Source organism: Oncorhynchus mykiss, chromosome 9 (genome assembly GCF_057628025.1).
Source record: "Oncorhynchus mykiss isolate SJ-2025 chromosome 9, ASM5762802v1, whole genome shotgun sequence".
In the NCBI taxonomy this organism is placed as follows: domain Eukaryota; kingdom Metazoa; phylum Chordata; class Actinopteri; order Salmoniformes; family Salmonidae; genus Oncorhynchus; species Oncorhynchus mykiss.
In genome coordinates this window covers 63,536,183-63,558,108 of record NC_143030.1, presented here as the reverse complement: position 1 = coordinate 63,558,108, position 21,926 = coordinate 63,536,183, and the positions used below count along the sequence as shown (strand labels likewise).

Here is a 21,926-nt window from a genome sequence, read left to right as displayed (position 1 = left end):
AGTCAACCAAACAGCACAATAATGAAATCATCAACATGTATTGATCACAACTTTACTAATGCTGCCAAAATCTGCTTTAAAGCTGTATCCAAATCCATTGGCTGTAGTGATCACAATATAATAGCTATATCTAGGAAAACCAAAGTTCCAAAGGCTGGGCCTAATATAGTGTATAAGAGGTCATACAATACATTTTGTAGGGATTCCTATGTTGATGATGTAAATAATATTTGCTGGTCTGTGCTGTGTGATGAGGAGCAACCAGACGCTGCACTTGACACATTTGTGAAATTGCTTTTTCTAGTTACTAATAAGCATGCACCAATTAAGAATATGACTGTGAAAACTGTTAAATTCCTGTGGATTGATGAAGAATTTTTTTAAATTATGGTTGAGAGGGATGAGGTCAAAGGAATGGCAAATAAGTCTGGCTGCACGACCGTTTGGCAAACGTACTGCAAATGGAAAAATCATGTGACTATACTGAATAAAAAGAAGAAACTATACAATGAAACAGATAAATTATATAAAGAATGATAATAAAAAGCTTTGGAGCACCTTAAAGGCAAACTCAGCTCCATCATTCATTAAATCAGATGGCTCATTCATCACAAAACACATTGATACTGCCAACTACGTTAATGACTTTCATTAGCAAGATTAGTAAATTTAGGCATGCCAGCAACATGACATGCCAGCAACAAATGCCGACACTATGCATCCAAGTATTACTAACCAAATTATGAAACACAAGCATTGTAATTTTGATTTCCAAAAAGGGAAGAAATGAAACAATTATTGTTGTCTATCAACAATGACAAGCCACCTGGGTCTGACAACTTGGATGGAAAATTACTGAGGATAATAGGAGACACTATTGCCACTCCCATATCTTCAGTCTAATCCTACAACAAAGTGGGGCCCTCTGACCTGGAGAGAAGCAAAAGTCTTTCCTCTACCCAAGAATAGTTAGGTCCCCTTTACTGGCTCAAATAGCTGACCAATCGGCCTGTTACCAACCCTTAGTAAACTTTTGGAAAACATTGTTTGACCAGATACAATGCTATTTTACAGTAAAGAAATTGATAACAGACTTTCAGCACGTTTATAGGGAAAGACATTCAACATGCACGGCACTTACACAAATGACTGATGGCTGAGAGAAATTGTCGATTAAAAAGCTGTTTTGTTAGACTTCAGTGCGGCTTTTGACATTATTGATCAAAGTTTGCTGATGGAAAAACGTTTGTGTTATGGCTTTAAACCCACAGCTACAGTGGGGCAAAAAAGTATTTAGTCAGCCACCAATTATACAAGTTCTCCCACTTAAAAAGATGAGAGAGGCCTGTATTTTTCATCATAGGTACACTTCAACTATGACAGACAAAATGAGAGAAAAAAATCCAGAAAATCACATTGTAGGATTTTTAATGAATTTATTTGCAAATTATGGTGGAAAATAAGTATTTGGTCACCTACAAACAAGCAAGATTTCTGGCTCTCACAGACCTGTAACTTCTTCTTTAAGAGGCTCCTCTGTCCTCCACTCGTTACCTGTATTAATGACACCTGTTTGAACTTGTTATCAGTATAAAAGACACCTGTCCACAACCTCAAACAGTCACACTCCAAACTCCACTATAGCCAAGACCAAAGAGCTGTCAAAGGACACCAGAAACAAAATTGTAGACCTGCACCAGGCTGGGAAGACTGAATCTGCAATAGGTAAGCAGCTTGGTTTGAAGAAATCAACTGTGGGAGCAATTATTAGGAAATGGAAGACGTACAAGACCACTGATAATCTCCCTCGATCTGGGGCTCCACGCAAGATCTCCCCCCGTGGGGTCAAAATGATCACAAGAACGGTGAGCAAAAATCCCAGAACCACACGGGGGGACCTAGTGAATGACCTGCAGAGAGCTGGGACCAAAGTAACAAAGCCTACCATCAGTAACACACTACGCTGCCAGGGACTCAAATCCTGCAGTGCCAGACGTGTCCCCCTGCTTAAGCCAGTACATATCCAGGCCCGTCTGAAGTTTGCTAGAGAGCATTTGGATGATCTAGAAGAAGATTGGGAGAATGTCATATGGTCAGATGAAACCAAAATATAACTTTTTGGTAAAAACTCAACTCGTCGTGTTTGGAGGACAAAGAATGCTGAGTTGCATCCAAAGAACACCATACCTACTGTGAAGCATGGGGGTGGAAACATCAGGCTTTGGGGCTGATTTTCTGCAAAGGATCCAGGACGACTGATCTGTGTAAAGGAAAGAATGAATGGGGCCATGTATCGTGAGATTTTGAGTGAAAACCTCCTTCCATCAGCAAGGGCATTTTTCAAGTCTTTCAGCTTGACAATGATCCCAAACACACCGCCCGGGCAACGAAGGAGTGGCTTCGTAAGAAGCATTTCAAGGTCCTGGAGTGGCCTAGCCAGTCTCCAGATCTCAACCCCATAGAAAATCTTTGGAGGGAGTTGAAAGTCCGTGTTGCCCAGCAACAGCCCCAAAACATCACTGCTCTAGAGGAGATCTGCATGGAGGAATGGGCCAAAATACCAGCAACAGTGTGTGAAAACCTTGTGAAGACTTGAGTTTGAGTTTAGAGTTTATTTTTTATTTTTACAGGGACAGTGCACATTAATCAACGTTTCAGTAAAAGTGCCGGTTTTAGCCAGCCGGCTAATTTTCAACCGCAGTCCCTGGGCAGGTTATTAAAAACAATTACAATATAGACAATAGCAGCATAGAACAAGCAAGACATAGCAACATAGGACAAGCAAGACATAGCATACAGACAGAGCAACATAGGACAAGCAAGACGCAGCATACAGACAGAGCAACATAAAATAAAAAGCAGCAAGACAGAAAACGTTTGACCTCTGTCATTGCCAACAAAGGGTATATAAAAAAAGTATTGAGATAAACTTTTGTTATTGACCAAATACTTATTTTCCACCATAATTTGCAAATAAATTCATAAAAAATCCTACAATGCGATTTTCTAGATTTTTTGTACCTATGATGGAAATTACAGGCCTCTCTCATCTTTTTAAGTGGGAGAACTTGCACAATTGGTGGCTGCCTAAATACTTTTTTGCCCCACTGTATATTGTGGATAAAGAGTTACTTGTCCAACAGAACACAGAGGGCGTTCTTTAATGGAGGCCTCTCCAACATAATCCAGGTAGAATCAGGAATTCCCCATGGCAGCTGTCTAGGCCCCTTACCTTTTTCAATATTTACTAATGACCTGTCATTGGCTCTGAGTGTCTATGTATGACTCAACACTATGTACGTCAGCTACTACAGTGAGTGAAATCCCCGCAAAACTTAAAAAAGAGCTGCAGTCAGTTTCAGAATGGCTGGCAAGAAGTAAGTTAGTCCTAAATATTTCAAAAAGTAAAAGCATTTTATTTGGGACAAATCATTCACTAAACCCTCTACCTCAAATAAATTTTGTCATGAATAATGTGGAAATTGAGCAAGTTGAGGAGACTAAACTGCTTGGAGTAACCCTGGATTGTAAACTGTCATGGTCAAAACATATTCATGCAACAGTAGCTAAGATGGGGAGAAGTCTGTCCATAATAAAGCTCTACACTGCCTTAACAGCACTATCAACAAGGCAGGTCCTACAGGCCCTAGTTTTATCGCATCTGCACTACTGACACCAAGCTGTCTATTTATACTGCTAGCACACAGCTCAGACACCCATGCATACCCCAAAAGACATGTCACCAGAGGTCTCTTCACAATCTACATGGAACTACTCTACATCAGGTAACTGATGCAAGCAGTATCATTTTCTTTTTTTCTTTTAAAAGATAAAAATACACCTTTACGGAACAGCGGGGACAATGAAGAGACACAGACACACGCATTGATTTTGTTATCGTAGATATGTGGGCTGAGGTGAAAGGTGTTATTAAATGTAATGTCATGTAATAATTTTAATCGTATATAACTGCCTTAATGTTGCTGGACCCCAGGAAGAGTAGATACTGCCTTGGCAGCAGCTAATGACTCCTATCTCTCATATAAATATTGGTTAAACTGAATTTCGACTTTGAGTTTGAAGTACTATTCATGTGGTAAATGTAAACTAGGCCATGTGGTAAATGTAAACTAGGCTGTGTTTACAAAGGCAGACAAATTTCGATATTTTTTTCACTAATTGGTCTTTTGACCAATCACATCAAATCTTTTCACATCAGATCTTTTAAAGAGCTGATCTGATTGGTCAAAATACCAATTAGTATTTGTTTTATTTAAAGCCCAAGTTTCTTAGTTACAGTGCATTCGGAAAGTACTCAAACCCCTTGACTTTCCACATTTTGTTACGTTACAGCCTTATTCTAAAATTGATTAAATTCCCCCCCCCCCCCCCTCCCAATCTACACACCATACCCCATAATGACAAAGCAAAATATATATATATTTTTGCAAATGTATACAAAAAACATGATATCACATTTACATAAGTATTCAGACCCTTTACTCAGGACTTTGTTAAAGAATCTATTGGCAGCGATTACAACCTCAAGTCTTCTTGGGTATGATCGTACAAGCTTGTCACATTCTTCTCTACAGATCCTCTCAAGCTGCACAGCTATTTTCAGGTCTCCAGAGATGTTTGATCGGGTTCCAGTCTGGGCTCTGGCTGGGCCACTCATGGTCATTGAGACTTGTACCGAAGAATACATTTGCTAAAAAATCAAATAAACTTTTTTCACTTTGTCATTATGGGGTATTGTGCGTAGATTGAGGGAACAATTGAATTGAATCCATTCTTAGAATAACTTAACAAAATGTGTAAAAAGTCAAGGGGTCTGAATACTTCCCGAATGCACTGTATATAAACATAGACCATAGATATTGTCACTAATTTGATATTCCCTGGTCTCCCAAAGCCACAGTAGAGTTATTACTTTACTCACAATTAATTTGTACATTTGATCAACTTTGTTAGATTTTTTGCAAATCAGTTGATCTATTATCTATCGATATGGTTTGTAAGGTTTGTCTGAGACAAAGCTATGCTCCCTGGAACGCATTTGCGAATCCATGACCAAAAGGATATCTGCAGGCGGAGCGTATTTTTCACTGTATGCGTCCCATTGGTCGCATAATACCTGTACCTTATGTACCCTTTGTGATTGGGCATACAGTCAAAGCCACCACTGGTAACAGTTGCAGTTGATTTGCTAACTACCTGTATCGGGGCAACCAACTCCAATAATTGGCTGATTCCTCTAAAGCGACGCAGTTGATTGGTTAATCCGTTTGTATAGTAGCACTGGCTGCATGAATTGCTAAAGCAACTGCTGCTGATGCTAAAACCTGGAGTTTGGTGTCGGCGTCACGCTACATCTGGACCGGCCGTGCATGAAACTCACAACATTGTGTCAAGTGGTACAGATAGAAGAAACGGACAAGTAAACCCATTTGAGGGAACAACTGACTGAAGGGTTTGGAGGTAAAACACAATTTTCCTCTCAAAAATATAAGCAAATCTGGAATGATGATGAGTCTCGTGAAAAAGCGTCTTTCTCCCTCTGGCGGTGTAGCGTGTGGGGCTCGGTTGACAATCCAGACACCACTGTGTGTAGGTATTTTCTTATCTGATCATGGTCGATGATTGGTGAGAAAGCATGGTCAGCGAATTTCATTAATAGCGGATAGCTATCGTTATCAAGTGAGCACAATAATGGAAGACTGTACTGCTACGACCTTTGCAAACCGCAGCTGACGTCAGTGTGAAGACAACTGCACTGCGGATTAGGACGGATTTGTATGGCGCCAGCCTGCTAGCTAGTTATTTGTGAGTTGTGCCTTGTAAACCAGCATGCAAATTAATGTTGTGTGTTGTAGCTTGGGAAACAACATAAACCGCCGTTTGTGGAAGACCATTTGGGCCACTTATATATTAAATGTACGATATATTGATATAGCAGAACAGCTTGCCTGGTACTGTCTGTAGTTGTTCATGAACGCACACAGCTGCCTGCATATCATATAATGCTTTTTGTTGATGCACAGATGCCCCCTCCCCCCCCCAAAAAAGAGAAACTGCTTGTCTTCTCCTACTATCACAGACTTGATAACTACTTTACCGAGGAACGACTGTGATATATGATTGTGCCCCTAGCTATTTTAAGATTAATGTATTAATTGTACTTCGTTCTAGATAACAGCATCTGCTAAAGAACTTACATTTTAAAATGTTAATATAGTTTAGCCAGTAACCCTGCTCTGCTTACTTTGTCAGCATGCACGAAGAGTGAACCTTCCAAGGTTCTGTGAATAGCATGATGGGGTCCTTCAGCCGACAGGAGTTCTTCCATGAGCTTGTGGAGGGCTGTCTTCTGCCCACCGCTCAGCAGGGCCTGGAGCAGGTCTGGCAGCTTCTGGTCATCTGCCTTCTATGCCGACTTCTCTGGATTCTGGGTGAGATTTCACATTCCATTGTTTGAAACGTCACTTTCGGAATTTCATTGTCGCAGACATGATGAGTATTAGAGTCATTTAGATTTTACATTTTTGAAAAATTATTATATAGTACTGAAGGACTACATGCATGTTTTATGACTGTCTACAACTACATGCTCTTATTCTCTTCTGTGTTATTGTTTTGTTTGCCTGGTCAGGCCTCCCATCCTATGTGAAACACCTGAGCACTGTGGCAGGAGGGTTCTACACCCTGTACCTGTTCTTTGAGCTCCACATGGTGTGGGTGGTACTGCTCAGTCTACTGTGCTACCTCATCCTCTTCCTCTGTCGACACTCCAGTAACCGGGCCACCTTCCTCTCCATCACCATCCTCATCTACCTGCTCATGGGGTAGGTAGGCCTTCTCTGTTACCAGGCAACAACAAACAACTTTTTAAGCAAAGATGATTGATGATAAACAACTTGACTTAGTCCTTTTAGCTCCTAGTGGAGTAAACAGCCTCTAATTGGTCTACTGTTGACTTATCCAACCAGAGAGCTGCATATGATGGACACCACCACCTGGCACAAAATGAGAGGTTGGTTCATACTTTGTAATTAGTTTATATATATATATATATTACACACACACACACACATACATACGGTACCAGTCAAACGTTTGGACACCTACTCATTCAAGGGATTTTCTTTATTTTAACTTTTTTCTACATTGTAGAATAATAGTGAAGACAAACTATGAAGTAACCAAAAATGTGTTGAACAAATCAAAATATTTTTATATTCTTCAAAGTAGCCACCCTTTGCTGATGATGACAACTTGATGACAACTTTGCACACTCTTGGCATTCTCTCAATCAGCTTCATGAGGAATGCTTTTCCAAAAATCTTGGGAGTTCTCACATATGTTGAGTACTTGTTGGCTGCTTTTTGGGTGATTGTGGAGGCCTGTTCAGCTGATGCAGCACTCCATCACTCACCTTCTTGGTCATATAGCCCTTATATAGCCTGCAGGTGTGTTGGGTCATTGTCCTGTTGAAAAACAAATGATAGTCCCACTAAGCGCAAACCAGATGGGATGGTGTATCGCTGCAGAATGCTGTGGTAGCCATGCTGGTTAAGTGTGTCTTGAATTCTAAATGAATCACAGACCGTGTCACCAGCAAAGCACCCGCACACCATCACACTTTCTCCTCCATGCTTCACGGTGGAAACCACACATGCAGAGTTCATCCGTTCACCTACCCTGCGTCTCACAAAGACACGGCGGTTGGAACCAAAAATCTCAAATTTGGACTCATCAGACCGACCAAAGGACAGATTTCCACCGGTTTAATGTCCATTGCTCGTGTTTCTTGGCCCAAGAAAGTCTCTTCTTATTGGTGTCCTTTAGTAGGGGTTTCTTTGCAGCAATTTGACCATGAAAGCCTGATCCACACTGTCTCCTCTGAACAGTTGATTTTGAGATGTCTTTTACTTGAACTCTGTGAAGCATTTATTTAGGCTGCTATTTCTGAGGCTGGTAACTCTAATGAACTTATCCTCTGCAGCAGAGGTAAGTTGGGTCTTCCTTTCCTATGGCTGTCCTCGAGAGCCAGTTTCATCATAGCGCTTGATGGTTTTTGCGACTGCACTTGAAGAAACTTTCAAAGTTCTTGAAATTTTCCAGATTGACTGACCTTCATGTCTTAAAGTAATGATGGACTGTCATTACTCTTTGCTTATTTGAGCTGTTCTTACCAGAATATGGACTTGGTCTTTTACCAAATAGGGCTAGCTTCTGTATACCACCCCTACCGTGTCACAACACAACTGATTTGGCTCAAACACATTAAGAAGGAAAGAAATTCCACAATTAAATTTAACAAGACACACCTGTTAATTGAAATGCATGACTACCTCAGGTGAAGCTGGCTGAGAGAATGCCAAAAGTGTGGAAAGCTGTCATCAAGGCAGAGGGTGGCTAATTTGAAGAATCTCAAATATAACATTTATTTCAAATTGGTTACCACTTTTTTGGTTACTGCATTATTCCATAAGGGTGAAGTCAGAAGTTTATATACACCTTAGCCAAGTACATTTAAACTCAGTTTTTCACAATTCCTGACATTTAATCCTAGTAAAAATTCTCTGTCTTAGGTCAGTTAGGATCACAATGTCAGAATAATAGTAGAGAATGATTTATTTCAGCTTTTATTTCATTCACCACATGCCCAGTGGGTCAGAAGTTTACATACACTCAATTAGTATTTGGTAGCATTGCCTTTAAATTGTTTAACTTGGGTCAAACGTTTTGGGTAGCCTTCCACAAGCTTCCCACAATAAATACATTTTTGCCCATGCCTCCTGACAGAGCTGGTGTAACTGAGTCAGGTTTGTAGGCCTCCTTCTCGCACATGTTTTTTCAGTTCTGCCCACAAATTTTCTATAGGCTTGAGGTCAGGTCTTTGTGATGGCCATTCCAATACCTTGACTTAAGCCATTTTGCCACAACTTTGGAAGTATGCTTGGGGTCATTGTCCATTTGGAAGACACATTTGCGACTGAGCTTTAACTTCCTGACTGATGTCTTGAGATGTTGCTTCAATATATCCACAGAATTTTCCATCCTCCTGATGCCATCTATTTTGTGAAGTGCCCCAGTCCCTCCTGCGGGAAAGCACCTCCACAACATGATGCTGCCACCCCTGTGCTTCACGGTAGGGATGATGTTCTTCGGCTTGCAAGCATCCCCCATTTTCTTCCAAACATAGAGGGTCATTATGGCCAAACAGTTCTATTTTATTTCAGACCAGAGGACATTTCTCCAAAAAGAATGATCTGGTGGTTTGGCTTTTTTATGGTTTTGGAGCAGTGGCTCCTTCCTTGCTGAGCGGCCTTTCAGGTTATGTCGAGATAGGACTCTTTTCACTGTGGATATAGATACTTTTGTACCTGTTTCCTCCAGCATCTTAACAAGGTCCATTGCTGTTGTTCTGGGATTGATGTGCACTTTTTGCACCAAAGTACGTTCATCTCTAGGAGACAGAACGTGTCTCCTTCCTGAGCAGTATGACGGCTGCGTGGTCCCATGGTGTTTATACTTGCATACTATTGTTTGTACAGATGAACGTGGTACCCTCAGGTGTTTGGAAATTGCTCCCAAGGATGAACCAGACTTGTGGAGGTCTACAATTTTTTTCTGTGGTCTTGGCTGATTTCTTTTGATTTTCCCATGATGTCAAGCAAAGAGGCACTAAGTTTGAAGGTAGGCCTTGAAATACATCCACAGGTACACCTCCAATTGACTCAAATGATGTCAATTATCCTATCAGAAGCTTCTAGAGCCTTGACATAATTTCCTGTAATTTTCCAAGCTGTCTAAAGGCACAGTCAACTTAGTGTATGTAAACTTCTGACCCACTGGAATTGTGGCACAGTGAAATAATCTTTTCTGTAAACAATTGTTGGATTATTGGAAAATTACTTGTCATGCACAAAGTAGATGTCCGAACTGACTTGCCAAAACTATTGTTTGTTAACAAGAAATGTGTGGAGTGGTTGAAAAACGTATTTTAATTAGTGTATGTGAACTTCCGACTTCAACTATATTTTTTTAGTTTTTGTCTTCACTATTGTTCTACAATGTAGAAAATAGTAAAAATAAAGAAAGCCTTGAATTAGTAGGTGTGTCTGAACTTGACTGGTACTGTGTATCCCCAAAAACCCAGTGAAAGATTAATTAACAGGTTGTGTTGTATATGTTGTACATGCGGTTGTACATGAAAACATTAACAATGTGATGAATATTTCAACTCTCACTGAGTTCTGTATCTGCAGGTTCCCAGATGGTGGTTGCCATGAAGGCCATTTCTCTAGCCTTTGACCTGGATCGGGGCGTGGTGGCTAATGTGCCTTCTCCTGTGGAGTTCATGGGCTATATCTACTTTGTTGGGACTATCATATTTGGGCCCTGGATCAGCTTTAACAGCTACAGAGAGGCTATAGAGGGCCGCAAACTGGTAAGTTCAATGTTAAGTCCTGTCTAGAGCAGAGGGATACGGAAGAAGATAGATGAAGGATATTGAGAGGGATGGTATTAAGATATTCTCCTTGTCTTCCTCAGAGTTTCTCCTGGATGTGGAAAGTGTGTGTCAGCTGGGTGAAGAGCCAGCTGTGTCTGATCACCTCTAACTGTGTTGCTCCCTACCTCTTCCCTTACTTCATCCCCATCTATGGAGACAAGCTGCTACGCAAGTAAGTGGATGACCTAACCTCTTATTGCTGTTGTAATGGTTTACTGTAGGTCATAGAATGCATCCACAGACATTGATGTGTGATCGTTCAAAGACAAGTGCAACGTAAATGTCTTTTGTAGGAAAGATGTTTGAGTAATGTTTTTCTGTAGTGTAATGTGCACATTCTTATTTGTTTCTTTTTCTTCCTTTAAATAAATGTTCTTGCCTTGGCTCTATCCCCAGCAAAACAAAACGGAAGATCAGGTAAATATTTATCAGATTTAATGACGATACAATATCCTCCATCTGTCTCTGTAATTAATTTTATGTTGCATGTCCATTTCTAACTCACCAGCTCTTCCACCTTCCTGACACCTGCACCTCTTTATCCCCATCATTCCTACAACTGCGTCTCTGTCCTGCCCACTCATGCCATGAGACTTAAGAGTGAGTGTGTATCAGTTAAATGTATTCAATAAAATAAATGGTGATAACTGATTAACATTTTCCTTCAATTGTTTGCTGTGCAGAGCTTCTGTGGCAAGGTATGTTTAATGGCATTTATATTACTATGGATAATTGTGTTATTGTTAGGTCCAATGCAGTAGTTTTAATCTCAATATTTAATCATTTCTGCTAAACAATTAAGTACCTTACTATGATTGTTTTCAATTAAATGTTCAGAAAGAAACCTAGCGAAGAGCAATTTCTCAAGCAAGAAAAATAAAAATGGACTTAAGGTGGAAAAGTGCAGTGTGAAGGTGCGACAGTGGGAAATAAGTGCTCGTATGCACCTCTGCTCACATCAATTGCGTTTGGTTGGGGAATCTGGTGGGAGAACAAGTAAACATTTGAGTGGGGGGGAGAACTAGCTGTTATTGACAGAAAGGTTGGGAACACTCTTTCTTATTGGTCTATTTACCACATCACCAGGGAGGCCAAAAAGACATCCCACCAAACAGCTCTTACACTAATAGGGCATTATAAAATATTTAAAACAATTTCACAGTATTAGTCCAACCTCAGTGTGGAAATATATACAGCACAGGAAAATACCGTTAGTGTGATTTGAGGCTTTTATTTTGACAGGTGTCTTCTAATCTATCCTTCCATTGACCTCTAGGTGGCTCCTGGCCTATGAGAATGCACTCTCATTCCACTTCAGCAACTACTTTGTGGGTTACCTGAGTGAGACCACCACCACTCTGGCTGGAGCAGGCTTTACTGAGGAGAAAGACAACCTCAAATGGTCAGGGCATTAAAGCATCATGGTGACTAGGCTTGGCATAGACTTGCCATAATTTACAGTGCATTTGGAAAGTATTCAGACCCCTTGACTTTTTCCACATTTTGTTACGTTAGTCTTGTTCTCAAAATGATCAAATAGTTTTTTTTCCCTCATTAATCTACACACAATGCCCCATAATGACTGTTAGGTTCTAATTCTCATTGTAAAAAACTCAACGGACACTATGAAAGATTAACCAAGTTTATTCTTCACAGATGATTAATACAGCTGCATTAGCCAAACACATTTTCACACAAGCACTGATATTTAACCCTTCCGCCTAGGCTGAGTCTCCTCCTACACATCTGTACAAACATTGGATCACTGCTAGCCAGGACACTAAGTGATATGGGCCATAAACCTTAACGTGGCCTGACCCTTTACTCAGTACTTTTTTGATGCAACGTTGGCCGCAATTACAGCCTTAAGACTTGGGTACGATGCTACAAGCTTGGCACACCTGTATTTGGGGAGTTTCTCCCATTCTTCTCTGCAGATCCTCTCAAGCTCTGTCAGGTTGGATGGGGAGTGTTGCTGCACAGATTTTCAGGTCTCTCCAGAGATGTTTGATCGGGTTCAAGTCTGGGCTATGGCTGGGCCACTGAAGGACATTCAGAGACTTGTCCTGTAGCCACTCCTTCATTGTCTTGGCTGTGTGCTTAGGGTCGTTGTCCTGTTGGAAGGTGAACCTTGCCCCAGTGTAAGGTCCTGAGCGCTCTTGAGCAAGTTTTCTTCAAGGATCTCTGTACTCTGCTCCATTCATCTTTGCCTTGATCCTGACTAGTCTCCCAGTCCCTGCCGCTGAAAACATCCCCACAGTATGATGCTGCCACCACCATGCTTCACCATAGAGATGGTGCCAGGTTTCCTCCAGACATGGCATTCAGGCCAAAGACTTCAATCTTGGTTTCAGCAGACCAGAGAAGCTTGTTTCTCATGGACTGAGAGTCCTTTAGGTGCCTATTGGCATACTCCAAGCGGTCTGTCGTGCCTTTTTACTGAGGAGTAGCTTCTGTCTGGCCACTCTACTGTAAAGGCCTGATTGGTGGAGTGCTGCAGAGATAGTTGTCCTTCTGGAAGGTTCTCCCATCTCCCCAGAGCAACTTTGGAGCTCTGTCAAAGTGACCATCGGGTTCTTGGTCACCACCCTGACCATGGCCCTTCTCCACTGATTGCTCAGTTTGGCCGAGTGGCCAGCTCTAGGAAGAGTCTTGGTGGTTCCAAACTTATTCCATTTAAGAATGATGGAGGCCACTGTGTTCTTGGGGACCTTCAATGCTGCAGAAATGTGCCTCGACACAATCCTATCTTAGAGCTCCACGGACAATTCCATCAACCTCATGGCTTGGTTTTTGCTCTGACATGCACTGTCAACTATGGGACCTTTATATAGACAGGTGTGTGTGCCTTTCCAAATCATATCCAATCAATTTCAAGTTGTAGAAACATCTCAAGGATGATCAATGGAAACTAGATGCAGTTGAGCTCAATTTTGAGTCTCATAGCTAAAGGACTGAATACTTGTGTAAATAAGGTTTCTATTTTTCCCGAATGCACTGTAAATACCTTATTTGGCCCCCTCCTAGTTCTCTTTCCCCCTTCAAACAGCCCAACTGAAATGCATGTGTTTTATTCTCCAGGGATATGACGATTGCCAGGCCCTTGCATGTGGAGTTTCCCAGGTCTATGGTGGAGGTGGCCACCTCGTGGAATCTGCCCATGTCCAAATGGCTCAACACCTGTAAGCTTTCTGTGAAACAGCATTGTTACTCTGCCTATAAAAACCTTACTTTGAACCAAATACACAAAATTAATACAACTGCTAATTATATATATTTTTTTAAATAAATAAAAATAAATAAAACATTCAGTTGCCTCTCTACAATTTTAAATGTAAATCAGTGAAAATCCCAACTAATTTACTCCATTTGAATCGGAATACAAACTTGATTCCCATAAAACTGTTTCTGTCTGATCACCCAGATGTTTTTACCAGTGCTCGCAACCTTGGAACCTTTTCAGCCATCCTAGTGACATACACAGCCAGTGCACTTCTACATGTGAGTATGCACACGCAGGTGTGAGTGCAGGTGTGTAAGAGATTTTCTTACCATTGTCTCCTTTGGCCTTTAGGGTCTCAGCTTCCACCTGGGTGCAGTGCTACTGTCTCTCGGGTTCATCACGTATATTGAGCATGGTAAGTCTATAAAATAAATGGCCTGCTATTCAAAAATAGCCCTTTGCTAATTTTATTTAAGTTCCACGTTACCTTTCAGTAATAACACTATTTACATCTGGAGAATAACCTTTGGTGACATATAGAGTTGATTTATTACTAATGAACAATCAATTAACTTGGCTTTGTGGCACAAAGCACAGCAAATGCTGAGTATGTATGACAGGATGATTAATTGTGAATTATATTTGATCTGCCTGAGACTTATTTTATTTTCCTCTGTTCCAGTTTTGCGGAAGAGATTGGCAGCCATTTTTAATGCGTGTATTCTGTCAAAGAAATGCCAGCCAAACTGCTCTCACAAGAACAATAAGGTATGGTTTAAATATTTTATTTGCGTGATATTTATGCATAATGGAAATTTCATATGTAAAGTCTAAAAGATTTGTCAATATTGTCCCCATGCAAATGGTCCATACAACATTTCACAATATCTCTTATACTTAAAGGAAAAATATACCCAAATCCATTCTGTCCTGTAATTTACAGTGTTAAATAACACTGAGAACAATATTTTGTGTCAACAAATGTTTCATTTTGGCGTTATAATAAGGTTGGTAGAAACATGGAAAATCGTTGTGGAAATCTGTTGTAGCTCAAGTTGACTACAAAATCCGCAATGCTTTCTAAAGGCTGGCTGGCTAGCAAACGTAGCAACACACAATAATACCATGACCATATTGGCATTTAACGTAGCTAGTTAGCTGTAAAATTGGCTAAACAAACTGCACTATCAATTTAGGCGTCTACAATGTCACCATATTCAACCTGCAGATCGATGTGCCTCACAGTGGGGTCTAACATTTGCAATGGCAGATATACTTTTGAGGAGACGTTGCCCATGCTACGTTAATGCGGTGCATTCTGGGACAAGGAGTAAATAGGAGTATTGGGCGCTAGTTCAAAACCCAACATTAGCACGAATTCTGTCAACAAGAAGTAACACATTACAAATTATTTCCCGAGATGTGAGATAATTATCTTGCCATCCGTGATATCGCATAGCTTTGGGAACGTGACATTACGTACTTTCGAGGAAACTCCGCACCTTTCTCAACATATACACTGACTTTGAGAAGGGATTGCGTGACGATTAGCTTAGCAACCGCCTGATGCAGCATGATAACGTGAATGCGATTGGTTGACAGTCTGCTGGGTGGGGTGTTAAACATTCCTTAATTCATTGGATTCCTATCTCCTTTCTATAATATCTCTGGCAGTGGCACCATGTAATACACCCTGAACTAAATAGGAAAACTGTGCTAGACCCTCCATTAAATTCCATACAGTGGGGCAAAAAAGTATTTAGTCAGCCACCAATTGTGCAAGTTCACCCACTTAAAAAGATGAGGCCTGTAATTTTCATCATAGGTACACTTCAACTATGACAGACAAAATTAGAAGAAAAAAAATCCAGAAAATCACATTGTAGGATTTTTTATGAATTTATTTGCAAATGATGGTGGAAAATAAGTATTTGGTCAATAACAAAAGTTTCTCAATACTTTGTCAACAAAGGGTATATAACAGAGGTCAAAGTTTTCTGTAAGTCTTCACAAGGTTTTCACACACTGTTGCTGGTATTTTGGCCCATTCCTCAATGCAGATCTCCTCTAGAGCAGTGATGTTTTGGGACTGTCGCTGGGCAACACGGACTTTCAACTCCCTCCAAAGATTTTCTATGGGGTTGAGATCTGGAGACTGATCTGGAGACTCAATCTCACGATACATGGCCCCATTCATTCTTTCCTTTACACGGATCAGTCGTCCTGGTCCCTTTGCAGAAAAACAGCCCCAAAGCATGATGTTTCCACCCCCATGCTTCACAGTAGGTATTTTGTTCTTTGGATGCAACTCAGCATTCTTTGTCCTCCAAACACGACGAGTTGACTTTTTTACCAAAAAGTTACATTTTTGGTTTCATCTGACCATCTGACATTCTCCCAATCTTCTTCTGGATCATCCAGATGCTCTCTAGCAAACTTCAGACGGGCCTGGACATGTACTGGCTTAAGCAGGAGGACACGTCTGGCACTGCAGGGTTTGAGTCCCTGGCGGCGTAGTGTGTTACTGATGGCAGGCTTTGTTACTTTGGTCCCAGCTCTCTGCAGGTCATTCACTAGGTCCCCCCGTGTGGTTCTGGGATTTTTGCTCACCGTTCTTGTGATAATTTTGACCCCACGGGGGGAGATCTTGCGTGGAGCCCCAGATCGAGGGAGAGGGGTCTTGTATGTCTTCCATTTCCTAATAATTTCTCCCACAGTTGATTTCTTCAAACCAAGCTGCTTACCTATTGCAGATTCAGTCTTCCCAGCCTGGTGCAGGTCTACAATTTTGTTTCTGGTGTCCTTTGACAGCTCTTTGGTCTTGGCTATAGTGGAGTTTGGAGTGTGACTGTTTGAGGTTGTGGACAGGTGTCTTTTATACTGATAACAAGTTCAAACGGGTGCCATTAATACAGGTAGAGGACCGAAGAGCCTCTTTTTAATTTTTTAATTTATTTTTTTGAATTTTACCCCTTTTTCGTGGTATCCAATTGTTGTAGTAGCTACTATCTTGTCTCATCGCTACAACTCCCGTACAGGCTCGGGAGAGACGAAGGTTGAAAGTCATGCGTCCTCCGATACACAACCCAACCAAGCCGCACTGCTTCTTAACACAGCATGCATCCAACCCGGAAGCCAGCCGCACCAATGTGCCGGAGGAAACACTGTGCACCTGGCCACCTTGGTTAGCGCACACTGCGCCCATCCCGCCACAGGAGTCGCTGGTGCGCGATGAGACAAGGACACCCCTACCGACCAAGCCCTCCCTAACCCGGGCGACGCTAGGCCAATTGTGCGTCGCCCCACGGACCTCCCGGTCGCGGCCGGTTACGACAGAGCCTGGGCGCGAACCCAGGGACTCTGATGGTGCAGCCCTTAACCACTCCGCCACCCGGGAGGCCCAGAAGAGCCTCTTAAAGAATAAGTTACAGGTCTGTGAGAGCCAGAAATCTTGCTTGTTGTAGGTGACCAAATACTTATTTTCCACCATAATTTGCAAATAAATTCATTAAAAATCCTGCAATGTGATTTTCTGGATTTTTTTTCTTCTCATTTTGTCTGTCATAGTTGAAGTGTACCTATGATGAAAATTACAGGCCTCATATTTTTAAGTGGGAGAACTTGCACAATTGGTGGCTGACTAAATACTTTTTTGCCCCACTGTATTTCTCGAGGTAGGAATATCGCAAAAATATGATCAATGGCTCATTCGAAAGAAGACGTCCTCCGGAGTTCTGACATCGACCAGTATTGAAATATGACATGTATGATAGACGTTTTCACAATCTAAAAGTTGTATTCCTGTTAACTTCCAGTGTATTGAGAGCGACTATCAGGGTGCAGCAAGGATTTCTGCCTGCTTGAACGCCAATAAAAATGACCCAGGGAACATCACTCAAAGATGCACAAAAACATAACATTCAAAATGGGTGAACCTTTCCTTTAACCAAAGATGCACAAAAACATAACATTCAAAATGGGTGAACCTTTCCTTTAACCAATGCCAAAAAAATCACCAATAAGAATGTTTGCAATCTCTTCTGCTCCTCCCATCCACACAGGTCCTGTGGGTGTACGTCATTAACGTAGCCTTCAGCACCCTGGCTGTCTTCCACCTGGCATACCTGGGCTCTCTGTTCAACTCCAGTGTTGACTACATGGATGATGAAGAGGTAACTATTTACTGAATGGTGTCAGTCTCTAAGATGGTCAAATGCATACATGACTCTGAGTCATCGTCAGATATTTTAGAACAAAGCATTATGGTTGAGTTAGACATTTCAAACTTATGTCTACGTTCTCTCCCTTTACAGAGTGACGTGGCCAATCACACCATTCAGAAGTGGTCAGAGCTGAGCTGGGCCAGCCACTGGGTGACGTTTGGCTGCTGGGTGCTCTATCGCATCATCCTCTAAATGTGTGTCTGTGAGAGAGCGAGCTGGGGATAGAGACGTGGAGAGAAATGAACCACCCCTTTGTACAGTATATAAACTATTTTACTCAAGACCAACATGCAGTGCTCAGGACACCGCCTAAGAGATTGGGCTATCTACTTACTGTAACCTGCTGGTGACAAACTATTTTTGATACTCTTAAAATAATGCCCCACTCTTCCTTAATCGCTTAATTTTGTTTTTAATCACATCATTTTCTTTGAGCTGCTGCGTTCGTCCCTTGTGGAAAGACTGATCAGGATCTGCTATCTGACATCTCACTGTGATTCTCAATCAATACCCATCCTGTCAGCATGGCAGTGGTCATTCATTCACTCTTTTCACTAGTTTTCAGAAGTGATTCCAGAATATGCCATTTAAGTATTGTTTTCCTGTTTCTCTATATTAGAATGCTATATATTTTTCTATTACAACCTAATTAGTTATTACATCTGTAGAGTATGTAAATAAAACCCAGGTTGGAGATTAAGAAAGTTTCTGTTTGTATGACAGCACAAAACAGAATTATTAGGCAGCAACTTTCCTTTTGTGGATTTTAGTAGAAATATACGTTTTTTTAATTTTATTTATGGAAATAATCATGTAAATTGGTGCCAAATTTTAGCCAGTTTTTCCATTGTCCTGTTAATAACTATGTAACTGTGATATATATTTTACAAATTATTGTAGTTCAGTCAAGAAAGAATACTAAAGTCTTTACTTGGTCAGAGTTCTTCATGTTGCTGTAAAGCGGATTATGAAAATACATAACTTCCTGTTTTCGATGCAAAATTAAGATGACGTTTTGAAGTTGCATCAGTAACTAAAGGCTTTGGTCATTTTCTATATCCTGCTTTTTTTTTTAAAACATGCTTTTAAGGAAATGTATTATTTCTAATGGAATGCATACTGCTCCTGAATCGTACTGCTGCTGGTTATCCCACACATCCCATTCCTTACCAACAGATTCTACAGTATCTGTTTATGTAGATCTGTCCACGAGATATTAAATATACTATAATTTAGTAGGCTTTCCTGTAGAATACAAGGTTCAACTCATTTGCATTGCAATGCACAAGAAAATATTTTTATAGCTAAACCAAGATAGACCACAGCCTGTTGTTTCCAATGTTCTGCCCACTATGACTAATTTGTTCACAAGCAAGGAGGTTGGCAGAGCCAAGCACGAGCTAGCAAAATCCTATTGGCCTGTTCTAGCATGCATCTGCACATTTCGGTTAGGGAATGCGTACTCTGAAGTGTGCAATAACTCAATTCGCCTTTGCACACCTAAACAAAGCCATTTTTTGTATTTTACTTTGATAAACAGGAAAGTCTACAAAACTTAGTCCACTTTGTTCATAACTGATTTATAGTTTTTGTAGCAGAACTGTATTGAGATCAAATGTTTAATTTGCAGAATGGCCATCTCCTTCCATCTTCTCCCACTGCTGGCTGCTGGGCTTCCTCTCACTACCATATTTGGTAGTGAGTGGAAACGGCTAACGGATGCTTCACCTTTATACATCTGGTGAAATATCTGTCTCATTGTTCTATCTGTGGCACAAGTGCACAGCCTTAGCACACCACCTTTCACCACTGTCCTAGTGAAATATTAATCTCAAGGGTTTGTTTTGTCAAACTTTTACCTACAATATGTGTGAAGCTACTGAGGGAGATATGTGATACTTTTTAATACATTTTGTATCAAACCTGAATCGCTATTTATCTTTGGTTCAAGTTTATGTGAAGTTCTGTTAAAGGAAGCTACCTTGAGTAAACAATTTCTGCCAAGCAGACATGTTCTTACGTAGCATTCAAAAACATATCTTGTGTGAACATGTAACAACAATAAACTGCTGGACTGTTTTAGGAAATAATAGTTTATTTGCTTATTTACAAGAATGGTTTGGACTGTTACAGTTGATCAAAATAAGGAACTTTGGGTGGGAAGAGAGGGAACAATTGGGTAGATGAAGGTTTCAGTTTCTCGGGAAGCTCAGATCATTGGCTGAGTTTGACCTCGTGACCATCCATTTCCAAGCGTTCCTACAATCCAGAGCAGACTGAGGGAGGGGAAACGGGGTGGGAAGAAAGGGCATACACAGTGGATCACTGATGGATGGAAATGTGGGTCACTTTCTGCCCTTGTGAGAAGAGGTGAGCGTAGTTGTGTAGCGATGGCCTGTCTGCAGGTCCAAGGGAGGTTCTTCAGCCTTGTCTACCCCGAGGACCCCCATGCTTGTGATGGCAGGATCCCAGCAGTCACCAGAGCCATCTTTACAAATACCTGGAAATTATTGCTTCTCGCCCTTCGGCTGTCCTAAGAGGGGATGGAACACCGAAAGATACCTTCAATGCAGACACACAACATGCAAAGTAGACAAGAGACCCTGCTTATCACATACTGTAGCATTGGGTGGGAAGAAATAGCAGACTATAATTGACTTGGTCCAGCTCTCAATCATTTGGAGAGCAAGGACTGGATTGAGTTGACTTAAACTTAGAAAATGACAACTCACATACCTGAGGCTGTTTTAGACCATCATCCTCCTAACCTCAATCCTCGATTACTCTAATGCTTACCTCCTTGCTTTTTGTTATCATCTCCTTTCTGATCAGCTTTCTTCGGTTGCTCCTTAGGACTCTCAGGTTGCTGAGGAGATTCATTGGGGGGAAATAACTTAGACAAACTCAAACTTGAATGTTTTAATCTACAATGAATGAGAAGTTCTTGTTCTTACCTTGGTAGCTGATTTCTTGTCAGATTTGTTGCCTACAAACGATGAAAGAATGTTGATTTATTAGTCTTTAAAAATAACTCCCCGTGATCCAGGAAAATGGAGGGTGCATTTTATTTCCCACCTTAACTGGGAAGGATGGGCTCGTGGTAATGGCATTAAATACAACAAACGGATTCCCCTCAGCCTCCACTGTAATGTTCATATAGTCAATGTTATAGTCAATGTATGACTGTAGAGGAGACTGGGCACAAATAACACACTATTTTACCATTATTTAACTAGGCAAGTCAGTTAAGAACAAATTCTTAGGGTGCACCACCCTATGGGCTTCCCAATCACAGCCAGATGTGATGCAGCCTGGATTTGAACCAGGTACTGTAGTGACACCTCTTGCACTGAGATACATTGTCTTAGCCCAACTAGATGGATAGTCCCATATTCAGCTTTTAACTGAATAGAATAAAAAGACACGCAGTATAGCATAAGCATGAATTCACTACATTATACACTACCCCGAGAAAAGCATTTATATATGATTTTTAAAAAACTATATATAAAAAATAGGCTATAATAAAAATATATATAGGCTAACCATGTCATAAAATTTTACTTTACAAATAATACCTTTTGTTCCTGGCATTTTGGCTGCGCTCCATAGTCTGTGTGTCTTTTACAAAACTCAGTGCTTATGTGGCGTCCAACTCGCTCATTTATTGCTCCGGCTTCTGAATGGTATCGTCACCAGAGCCCTTTCGGGAAAAAGCGCAGTGAACAAGCAAAGAGCCCCGTCAGCTGCGCGAGAGGGACACCGTCCTTCTGGCCTTTGCTGAGCTCAGGCGAAACGTCTGAACGTGCGACCCAAACTCATAATCCCATCATTGTATGGACAATGCGCTGTAGATCTAATTGTTCTCAAGTACAACAACAAGAAAGAGTTTTCATCATAGACTATATGTGTGTGTGGATACGCGCGTACATGTGCATGTGCGCGTGTGTGAGTTGTGTAA

General features: G+C 41.1%; 1 protein-coding gene and 1 long non-coding RNA gene across 6 annotated transcripts; one reads left to right on the top strand and one right to left on the bottom strand.

The window, feature by feature from the left end:
• The first annotated feature begins 5,298 nt into the window (after positions 1–5,298).
• LOC110532482 (protein-serine O-palmitoleoyltransferase porcupine) lies at positions 5,299–20,052 on the top strand. 4 transcript variants are annotated; one of them, XR_016483365.1, is made up of 15 exons: positions 5,299–5,481; positions 6,274–6,452; positions 6,653–6,845; positions 6,990–7,033; positions 10,275–10,456; positions 10,561–10,691; positions 10,916–10,936; positions 11,028–11,119; positions 11,796–11,921; positions 13,601–13,701; positions 13,944–14,020; positions 14,094–14,157; positions 14,425–14,510; positions 17,804–17,914; positions 18,056–20,052. XR_016483365.1 is itself a non-coding variant. In XM_021616435.3 (15 exons), exons 2-15 carry the CDS (start codon positions 6,314–6,316, stop codon positions 18,155–18,157), a joined length of 1,392 nt encoding a protein of 463 aa, XP_021472110.1. In that variant the 5' UTR covers positions 5,299–5,481; positions 6,274–6,313; the 3' UTR covers positions 18,158–20,052. The 4 variants fall into 4 exon arrangements, 2 of the variants coding, with proteins under 2 accessions (XP_021472110.1, XP_021472111.1); XM_021616435.3 differs by lacking the exon at positions 11,028–11,119 and adding an exon at positions 11,203–11,217; XR_016483366.1 differs by having other exon boundaries at positions 5,320–5,826.
• Positions 20,043–21,915, bottom strand: LOC110532483 (uncharacterized). 2 transcript variants are annotated; one of them, XR_002474837.3, is made up of 4 exons: positions 21,544–21,915; positions 20,920–20,951; positions 20,762–20,831; positions 20,043–20,498 (listed from the first exon to the last, which is right to left on the bottom strand). It is a non-coding gene; the product is annotated as an uncharacterized LOC110532483 (long non-coding RNA). The 2 variants fall into 2 exon arrangements; XR_016483367.1 differs by having other exon boundaries at positions 20,043–20,527; positions 21,544–21,671.
• Between the last annotated feature and the right edge of the window lie 11 nt (positions 21,916–21,926).